At 39.3% G+C, this 11,204-nt stretch overlaps 1 protein-coding gene across 1 annotated transcript; it reads left to right on the top strand.

Annotated features, from left to right (window-relative positions):
• Positions 1–1,490: 1,490 nt before the first annotated feature.
• Positions 1,491–10,956, top strand: wnt2bb (wingless-type MMTV integration site family, member 2Bb). Its single transcript, NM_001201501.1, has 5 exons — positions 1,491–1,672; positions 4,111–4,331; positions 8,081–8,358; positions 8,514–8,778; positions 10,727–10,956. The coding sequence occupies exons 1-5, from the start codon at positions 1,491–1,493 to the stop codon at positions 10,954–10,956; spliced, it is 1,176 nt and encodes a 391-aa protein (NP_001188430.1).
• The last annotated feature ends 248 nt before the right edge of the window (positions 10,957–11,204 follow it).

Raw genomic sequence — 11,204 nt, forward strand, 5'->3', positions numbered from 1 at the left:
CAACCCACGTTTTTTGAATGTGTCAACAGCGCAGATCAATCCCGCCTGCAGTTCTGCACACAGACATGCACAAAAAAAAAAGTCTCCTAAAGGAGCTTAGCTTTAACACTAGCTTTGGCAGAAACACTGGGACTGTTTTCTCAAGCTTTCAATGAAATGGCACTTTGCAACAGCTTTTGCTAATTCTAATAGTTTCAATTCCGACAGGGATTTTCCTGATATGTTTACTTGTCGGCCAGCATTATTGGGGTCAGCTGAATGAGCCATGGCATTTTCTGTCTCAAGAAGTAGGGTTTCTTATCAAAAGTAAATTCATTTAAGCAGTTTTCAGGAACGTCCTTTACTTATTTTACAGGAATCGCTCAAGAATGAGTATTGTTGCAGATTTGATGTTTGAAATAGATGCACTTCATGATCACATGAATAAACTGGGAATCAAGGTAAGGGTGGATCCACAGACCGTCATTCCTAGTGTGTGTTAGTGTGTGCTTTAATCCGTCGCTGTCTCAGCATTCTCTCTTAAACATGTGGTTCATATTTAAACCAAAGTGCTGTTCCACTGGACGATTTGGCTCTGTTTTCTCTTTCCCACATTCCCTGCTTTATTCTTTAAAATTTTCTACGCTTTTACTTGTGAATGTATACTCATTTAAAGGAACAGGCATTTGTTACTGGTTCTATACTGTGCAAACACATTGGACCCAATGTATTCCTCATTATCATTTAATTCAAAAACTTTTAATCTGAGTTATATTTATATGTAGTTCAATCAGATGAGGGATTAATTTTACCATCCAGAAAATGTAAGGGGGTTGCAATGATATTGCATGAATTTAGTATTGAATTTGCAACATTATAAATGTTTTAGTTCATGCGTGAAGCTAACACATTAATGGACTCTTTGCCATCAGCAGCAGCATCACCCTTCCTTGCGCGCACCTTTCTCCATCCCTTTTCAATATCTCCTTCTTCGTCAAACCCTGTAACCCCTGCTGCTGCCCAATGAGGAAGAGGAGCTGTTAGTAACCAGCCCACCCTCACCCCCCTACCTTCTCCCCCGCTTCTCCCTCAGCTCAAACTCTGTCCATCGTGCACTAATAAAGGAGAGGTCCTGCGCCCGCATTCAACCCAACAAAGAGTCTCGCAGCAGACAGAGCAGCGAAACCCCTTCAGCTCTGATTCTGTCTTTTTTTCTGCTTCTGAGTTCAAGGATAAGAACCAAGGAGACTCAGATTAGAGGCAAAACTTGCACTTGTTGCTGGCCGCGGCAGGTAAGCTGCTCTCTCCTCAGAGTCTGGAGCGCACATGGCACCGAGAATACGCTCCTCGCTCTGCTGACAGCCGCGCACCATGGAATTACGCACTGGATAATGAGACTTTATAACTCCATAGCTTTGTAAAATACACTCTCTTCCCATTAAAGGATATCTAGGAATATCTTTTTTTCCTTATATTTTACCGGTGGGGGGAAAAAAACACACGAAAAAGCCATGTCGGGTTTAAACAGAACCCTCATCCTCCGGACAGCTCGGACTCCGCGCGTTGGTTCATCGTGTTCCTCACTCTCATCCCGGTCATCTTCATGTCAGAACTCCGGTGCCAGTTCCAGGATTTACTGTGCCTGCCTGTTGCTGCTGCTGCTCACAACGCCTCGAGTGGACTCATCGTGGTGGTGAGTGGACAACCTTTACTTATTTAGAGCTACCTGGATGGCACCAAACGATTTAGAAACGCACCATCTTCATCATCCTCTTGAGGGGAAGAACAGACTAAAAAGTGCCTAAATTAAATGAAACAAATAGCAAACATTTTGTTAAGGCTATTTTATAGACTCTTAGATTGGTGTTACCATATCTGACAAGTAATGATTTCTTAAAGCTTGGCGTAAAAAAGTTTTTTTTTTGGAGATGTTTGCAGCAAACTGAGCGTAAAATTCCGATGTTGTCATCAAATTATGCTCAGCATGATTCAGAATTTTTTGGGGGGAAATGAAAAACATAATTTCCCCCACCTGTTATTTAATTTCCCCCTGTAAAAATGGCCAAAACACATAGTCATAAATAATTATGAGTTTGTGAATGAAACTCGAGCGTCCCTATGATTCCGGTTCCAAAATGCTTCTTGGGGCCTACTTGTGTTGGCCAGACGCACTGACAAATGATGAGTACAGATCAGTGAATTAGGTTCCCTGTTGGCTGGTTAATTATTCGGCAGGTATTCAGTCACATCCCACACTGACACGGGCGCGCACAGGTGACAGCGCAGTCATTCACAACAAGTGGAGCTTAGAATTTTGCCTGCTGCGCAAGCAAAAAAAAAGTGCGCGTGAGTGTTTATAGGAGAGGTGTCCATGTGTGGGCGGGTTGAAGGAGATGGAATGCAATAGTTTGTGTATTAAAATCAGTTAAAGGGAGTAGTGAGGCATGCTAACACTGGCACTTTGCAATCTTTATGGATTTATTTCCATTAAGCTTTGGCTTTCTTTTTGCTAAAGCTGGAGCCAGTAATGAAACTCCAGAAATAAAATTCATATTTAAATCTCAGTAACTTTGCCATTTTTACTGTGCACCTTACTACAAAATAATAACAATGAGGCTTATTAGTAGTGACCAATTTTACACTATTATTTTATTTATACAGAATTACATTTATTGTGATTAATTGTTTCGTTTGAAAGCACCAGAAGCTATGACAAATTTGGAAATGATCTGATTTGGATTTATGCATCCTTGAATGAATTGATCAACACTTAATTGCAATGATCTAAATACTTAGTTTCTGCAGGGGTTTGGTTTTCTTTCTCTGTCTTTTTTTTGCATCGTCTTTCCTTCAACTGGAAATAAATGAGACCACACCCTCCAGACTCTTTACTTATAACTTAAGTACTGTTATTAAAAAATACATTTAGCGTAATTTGGGCTTTTTGGAAAGACAGACAGAATTGGATTGCAAGAAACTTTCATTGATTGGAATTAAACGGATGGAAACATTTTTAACTAAATTTGCTTGGTTTTCATATATAATTCTTTTGTCAACTTTAGTTGGCAATTTTTCTTTTTACAAATTAGCAAAATTAAACAGAATTTGAGGATGTGTGTACAATTGTTTCGTCCTAATAATGCATACAAAATTAGGTTTTTGGTAAAAATGTTATCTTTTGATCATAAAAAGAATAGCAAATAATTATTATTATCCTCACAGGATAACATTAGCTAGTAAAAGAGTCCATTGTCCCTTTTTGCTTTGTTTTTGTAACTTTATAACGCTTTACAGCATGCTGCTTTCAACTTGTAAATTATAGTTTATTAGTAAATTATAGTGTTCAATAAAATCCAAAAGATCTTCTGACGCTCAAACAAAAAAAAATACATTTAAAACACAACTTCTTCCCTTTGATGAGCACTCTGTTGCCTTCCATCATTTCTAATCCCAGTTTTGGAAGTGTCTCGTCTCCAGTCTCCAAATCTTCTAGCCCAACCTCATAAAACCCGACCACACAACTGCACGCTGCCTCCCCTCCCCTCTGTAACCCTCAAGATGCCCTGCAGCCACTATGTCTGCAGGTAGCCTCATGCTTCTGCACTGAGACACACTGGAGTTAGAGTCCATTTTTAGTAAACCAAGGAATTTTTGTTCACAAGCTAATGTAAAACTGTATTTATATAAAAAAAAAGGAGGATAGTTTCCAAGAACTTTTGAGGAAGGAACAAGATCAAAGCTGGTCAAAACAGTCTGAGGTTGACAGTTATTGGAGGCCCAAGACGTTACCCTCTTTTTTGACACAATTTCAACTCTTTCACTGTGAAACATTCAAACAGACAGGTCCTGTGGGGAGAGGTTAAGTGCTTATTTATTTGAAGAGAATGGTAAATGGTTTCCACTCCCCTCCTCAAACCCTAAACTGCTAAGTGTAGTGAACTCTGACTCACTGAGGACTTTTACTGTAGCTCTCCTTCATGGCCAGGCCAGTACAAGTTTGCTTGAGTTGACAGGCAGTAAAAGTCGCATTTGAATCAAGAAATCAGCAATGTTATACTATTAAGTAATATTTTCAACATCTTTTGCAAAAGTGATCTTCACTCAAGTCCTTTCTGTTCTGGACACTCTCAGGTATATTGGTGCTCTGGGAGCCCGTGTAATCTGTGACAACATCCCAGGTCTGGTGAACAAACAAAGGCAACTCTGCCAGCGCCATCCTGACATCATGCAGGCCATTGGCGAGGGCACCAAGGAGTGGATCAGAGAGTGTCAGCACCAGTTCAGACACCATCGATGGAACTGCAGCACACTGGACCGTGACCACACCGTTTTTGGACGCGTGTTGCTCAGAAGTACGTCTGCATAAACACAATTTTCCATCTGACAGCTGACTGTGTGGCCAAATGATGCTCCGTTTAAACCTCAACTCCGTGTCTCACTGTGCTGTCTTCACTTTTCTTTGTCTTTCATTTTGCTTCTTGTACTCCATGTTTGCTGCAATGGCCTATGTTTAGATGCCCTAATTGAGATTTGTTTTGTTCTATAGGCATTCAGACATAAAGATGCAGCCCGTCCATGTTTTTGTTTACTTCTCAAGCAAGAACTCGCCGCTCTGTGGCACTGTCAAACATCCATGTTAGCCTGCATGTTCTCCTCCAGCTTCCATATCCATAATGCAGTCCTGAAGTGCAGATGAAACCTCTGCATTTAATTGAAATGGAATGCATGTTTGTATAATGTAAATTTGAATCAAAATTGAAAAAATTTACAAAATTAGGTCAGAAATAGTGGTACATTATTTTTTATAAAATAATTGTTGCATGTGCAGAGGATAAATGTAATTAACTGTATGTAAAACTTTATTAGCATTCTGAATTTGTAAACTTTAGTAATAATGTGTGAAACTTGCATTGTCCAGTTGGATACGCTACAGGTAAACTGCACAATAAAAATAATGGAAGCTAAAATAATTAGTTCCATATTTTCATCATTTGAGATGGAACAAGGAATTTTCCTATTTTAGTTGGAACATTCATGGATGTTAGCACCTCTAAAAAATAGACTGAGAGAGGCTTAGGAACCCTTTTTTGACCCTTCCTGTCAGCTGAGAAACTGCTTTTAGAGTTTGTATTTTTCGGTTTTGGAAACGTTTAGCAAAGGTCCTTTGGAAAATTTGGGCACTTATGAGGAGTTCAAAAATAACACAATGGTTTTACCTGCATAATGGCAAAAAAATGTTTAGCTAAAATACCATGATGAAATTGTGAAAGATCATGCAGAAACAACTGAGATAAATTTGCCAAACATCAGCTGTTACTTTCATGTCTGAAAAAAAATTGACTGTTGCTGCGAGACAGAAGTTTTGTCATTTATACATTTTTTCAATTTGTTGTGAATTTGACTTGCATGGAAAAGTAATAAATGCACTTTTGCACCTGAAAGTCAACAAGGGAAATAACTGCTAAATGTCCTAAACTAAACATGCAGCTGTTGTTTTTTCTTCTTCTGTTCATTTGTGCTTGACTTACAAAGAAATGCTTCCTGGGTAGTCATCTGATATAATAGAAAGGAGCGGGTTGCATGACAAGGTGGTTTTCTCTTCAAATTCAGTTTCTGACATCCCTAACTTAGCTTGTTATTGTGCCCCGTCCAGCTATCACAAGTATGTGTGGGGGCTGGTGATATATGGAGAAAAGTAGCAGATATGGAGATACTGGCTCTGCATGTGTGTGTGTGTGTGTGTGATGGTGTGTGTGTGTGTGTGATGGTGTGTGTTCATGTATGTGTGCGGTGGAGAGGAATAAACAGCAATGTCGATGTAAATATTTAGAGAGATATTCTCACTGTCAGACAAACAGTGCAGGTTTGAAAGATGACCAGTGATGCCCTTCTCACTGCTCCCCCACACACACACATGCACACACACACACACAGACACACTCAACTCCCAATTTCTCCTTCTCTTTACTTCACACATTTATTGGGACACTAGTTTGCACTGAACAAAAAGCTTGGATCCTGGTCCCACAATTTTCCCCCCAAAAAAACTTTTTTGATTGTCTTTATTTTGAGAAAAACTTCTTGCAACAATGTTATTTTTATTATAAACGCAGTTTGCAATAACACATTCGTTTTTTATTAAAACAAAATTCAAGTTTACTACTTTTTAGATTACTGCTTTGCATCAGTTTCTGATGCTCACCCCCTAAAATGACCCAATTTTGATTTGGGATGTCGTTTTTTTGTGTACATGTTAAATGTCTGTTGTCAGAAAATCTTGGACTGTGATTGGCTAACCAGGCTCTCAGGGTTGCTACAGAGCACATCAGTGGTGTTTTCTTTAAGATTTACGTGATGAAATTTATAAATGATTGGAGACCGACTCCCATCACCTTTTTGTCTACTGTCAAAACATTCCCAGTGGTCTTGATGTTCTGACAATGCCATTTTTAGCCAGAATAAAGAAAGCCCGTGTCGAACATAGTTTCTGCAGAGCGGCAGAAGTTCATCAAAAATTTACCTATGAGTTATGGGTGGAACTTTTGGCACGAAGTTAGCCTGTGCTCACTTCCCATCATCCCTTTGTATACGCTTTGTCCTGCTTGCTTACAGCCCCTCACAACCCCAACCCAACATTACCGGTGCAACAAAAATGGCAAGCAAAATTTGAGCAATCCAACCGTAAAAATTTTAACCAGATGCCAGCTAAGATGAAGAAAACGAAGACATTAATTGATCTATTTGTCTGCAAGTGGATGCATCGAAATTGATTTTTTTGTCTGCTGTCTGCAAATGTCTTCAAACTAATTTATAACAAAAGTCGCAGAGAAATAGTTTACTTAAAGCTGCTGAGCAAATCACAACCTGTTTTATAATCACTCTGGTGCAAACCTGAAAAGTATTAAAATTAGGTAGCCTTAAAACAATATGGTATGAATGTTTAGAGATCAATATTTCATCAGGAGTGGTGTATTCTTTTTTTTCATATAGGATCATTTGATTTATAACAAAATCCTCAAATGTTTTTTTTTATTATTATTATGTTATTTATTGGAGAAAAGGGATGACATAAGTCCATGTACAGAAAATTTATCAGTTTATTTTGGTCTGTAGTATTTAAAACAAAAACTAAATCCCAGTTTTAATAACCAAAACATAAAGTTTAGAAAACTAGCAGGCACGTCAAATAGCACATCTGTGAATGATGGGAAGATTTAAAAGCATAGGGCTTTGCAGGAATAAAACTTTATCACTTGAGAAACGTTTTTCTATTTTATTTTTATACAAACATTCACAAAGTCAGTTGTGAATATGGAGCTTATCAGTGGTGGAAAGTAAAGATTGCTCAGATGAAAGAAATGCAAATTTATGGATAAATTCCAAGAGAAATTGAACAAAAACACAACTAATTTAGATGGGTACTCAAACTAAAACTTAACAAGAACATGAAACTTATTTGGTCAAATCTTCAACAGTTTTGGTAAAAGAGTTAGGGAAAACTTATTTTCACTTATCAGGTATGAGTGCTATTCTTAAAACCAGACAAAATTTATTTCAGGCTTAGCATTAGATACCATTTTAAACATTTGGTTTGAATGTTTTAGAGCATGAAGGGGATAATTATACTCACTCCTCTCTATTTCAATAGTCTGTGACAAACCGCTGCATGTTTCTTCTGTGTCTTTGGCCACACAATGCTTGAGTCATGTTTCAAAGACCTAAAATGAGAAGAAGCAATGGTGGATATTGATGCCATGACATCACCGCAGTGCTGATAAATGGGGTATCACTGTGACTGTATTTAAACAGTTTATGTGAGCAGAGCAGAGCCGTGCAGCAAGGATTATTTCCATGATAATATTTAAACAGATCTGGTATATTCTACGCATCAGAGCTGATATGTTTCACCTTCTTGTCCTCATGCCTCACACTTAAACATTGTCATGGTACAATGTGTGTCTCGAAGCAAAACATGAGGACTTAAAAGCTCTCAAGTCTTTGGTTCTTAGACGGTCTATTCCATGACGTGTCTGTGATTTGGAACACACTAGGTTACATTACCCTCAAATAATTTCATTTTTTTATTCGTTTTTCTTCCCAGGCAGTCGAGAAGCAGCCTTCGTCTACGCCATCTCCTCAGCAGGAGTTGTGTATGCTCTGACTCGTGCCTGCAGCCAGGGGGACCTGAGAACCTGTAACTGTGATCCTCATAAGCGAGGACGAGCTAGAGATGAAAGAGGCGAGTTCGACTGGGGCGGCTGCAGCGATAACATCAACTATGGGATCAAGTTTGCCAAAGCCTTCATAGATGCCAAAGAGAGGACAGTTCGTGATGCCCGGGCACTCATGAACTTACACAACAACCGCTGTGGCAGAACAGTAAGTTGACTGAAAAAGCCAGTCGTTTTACTTTGGCAAAGCTGAATCTGTCACCTGTGTGTGACGGAGATCCTAGAGTTAAACCAAGTTAAAACGTTGTGGTATGTAAGTTTGTATAATCAAATGAAAAATAACTTTCAAACCTGTCAATGTAGGCAGTGAAGCGCTTCATGAAGCTGGAGTGTAAATGCCACGGTGTGAGCGGCTCTTGCACACTGCGGACATGCTGGATGGCCATGTCAGACTTCAGGAAGACAGGTGACTTCCTGAGGAGGAAATACAACGGGGCCATTGAGGTGACCATGAATCAGGATGGGACAGGTTTCACTGTAGCCAACAAAGCCTTCAGGAAGGCCACTAAAAATGACCTGGTCTACTTTGAGAACTCTCCGGATTACTGCATGCAAGACAAAACAGTAGGTAAGACAGCAGGGGGAGGGACGGCGGCAAACTGAAAGGCAGAGGAGCAATTTCTCATGGCTGTTGATGGATTACCCTGACTGTGTTATGATTTAGGGGTGTTATGTGTGTGTCGTGTGTATGCTCATGCATGAGTTGTAAGTTTTGTGGGCAGAAATGCTGGCATGTGTGTGTGTGTGATGGTAGTCGGATAACACAGAAGGCCTCCTCTGTGATGTTGGTGCAAGCTAATATCCTTGTACCCTGAGGACATGGTCTTTCTACGACCACCTGACCTCTGTCTGTCTCTGTCAACAAACAATATGACATACACATTCACGCCTGCGGTCTCAGGATGTCTTAGTCCACCTTTTACACAGTCATTTATAACTGCGTCAAACTAACTGGTTGATGAATGAAACACTCCTGGACAAATTTTTGGGGCATCTGGCACCAGCATCTCCATCATTCAGAAACTCTTTTCTGTTCTTCATCATACTCACTGCCTTTGTCTGCATCACCCTTTGTCCCAACATCCATCCTCCCCCTCTTTCTCATCTTCTCAGTGGAATCCAGAGCCTAAGGACACAAGCAGCTAATTTAAAAAAAAGTCACTTCTCTGTCTGTCACAGTCTTTCTCCCTCTCTGTCGGTCCGAGCTAAGCGTAGCTGGAGGGCAAAGTGGGCCTCAGAGTGTGAGAGCCTGTCTGTCTGTCACGCTCCACTGTTCATTTAACCCTCATACACAACAGACACACACACACACACACACAGAGGTGCTTCAAAGGAAGCAGTGGCTTGGGAAAGGCAGTGCAACTATAGGCCACTCTACCAACACTGCATAGTTGTGTGTGTGGGTCTGTTGTTCTATGAGCAGCTTGTTGTGATAGGTAGCAGTTTAAACAAGGAGCTTCTCACACCAAACATGAGCTCAAATCTGTGTGAGGATGACATTCATATAAGGCAGACAATATGCCACACATAAGGTAATAGCCAGAGTCATCAACTCAAAGATCAAAATTGGTCAAATGGATCGGTACAACTAAAGTCGAACCATAGACTAGAAATGAATGAAAAACAAAACATTTTTTCTTCAAAGACTTCGTCTTAATTGAAAATGAGTAAAGAAAAACTTCATAGAAAATTAAAAATCTACCACAAGTGTTGCTAAACTCCATGGAGTTTGCGTGGAATTGATAACTATTGCCGATTTATTCTTAAATGGTTGAATGCCTTTACAATTAGAAATGTCTTGGGTTTTTATGTTCCTTCAGTGTGTTGCATTTCTGAGGCTTACTTTTGGACTAAAAACACGAAAAACTCAAATGCTTTAACCAGAAGCTCCTGATGGAATTTAATTTACTGACACTAATAAGAAAAAAAACTGCATAATCTTTAATTTGACCTTTGACTATAAAACTACAACTGTTGCAAATAGCCCCCCAAAACAGAATAGGGAGATCTGCTAACAGAATACGCCATTGACTTTACTCTCTAGGCTAGTGAATTTTTGGCCATTAAAAAGGACACAAAAGAAAAAATAAAGAAACAATTTGTAGTTAAGCATGAAAACAATTAAACAAGCTCTGTTTTCTATTGAGGTAAGGTAAAATAAATCTGACTAGAGGGGAAAATAATAAAAAAGTAGAAACATTGTTCACTGAAGCTTTAAGAACTTTTAAAAATGTTTGGAATTACTACTTAATATGTTCACTTTTTTAAAAATTAAGTTAGTGAAAACTTAAAATCAAAGCATAAATACAAAATAAATTATATATGATAAAATATTCAGCTTTTTTATTAACAAATTTTAAAATGCACTGGGCCTCCACAAAAAATCTAAAATAAAATTCACTGTATGAAAGTCAACTTTAGAAAAGATGAACTAGATGCTGACACATTATTCAATAATTTTGATTTTAAATATAATTTTGTAAATTATAAACTCATCTCTTGAATTCCTTTTGCAGGCTCCCTAGGCACAGCGGGGCGGGTCTGCAATAAGACGTCTCGTGGCACAGATGGCTGCGAGGTCATGTGCTGTGGGCGTGGCTATGACACGACCAGAATCAAGCAAATCACCAAGTGCGAGTGCAAGTTCAAATGGTGCTGTGCAGTGGAGTGCAAAGACTGCGAGGAAGCTGTGGACGTACATACATGCAAGGCCCCCAAACGAGCAGAGTGGTTAGATCAGACCTGAGGAAACACCCCTTTTGATCCTTGTAATGCAGCTTCACCCCTTTCCCCCCTCATGGGACATCCCGTGGAACACTGCATTCTGGAAAAGTCTGTCCAAAAGTGCTCTGCATCTCCGCCCTCCACTTCTCCCACCTTGTTTGCTCATCATAACTGCATGGTTTTTCTACTTGTTTATTAAAACAGTAGAACCCAGTAAAACCACAATGAAATAATACTCATTAGGCCCATTTTGTGTCTCTGTGACTGACT

This window comes from Oryzias latipes, chromosome 7, assembly GCF_053564925.1.
Source record: "Oryzias latipes strain Hd-rR chromosome 7, Olatipes_Hd-rR_3.1".
Taxonomy (NCBI): Eukaryota; Metazoa; Chordata; class Actinopteri; order Beloniformes; family Adrianichthyidae; genus Oryzias; species Oryzias latipes.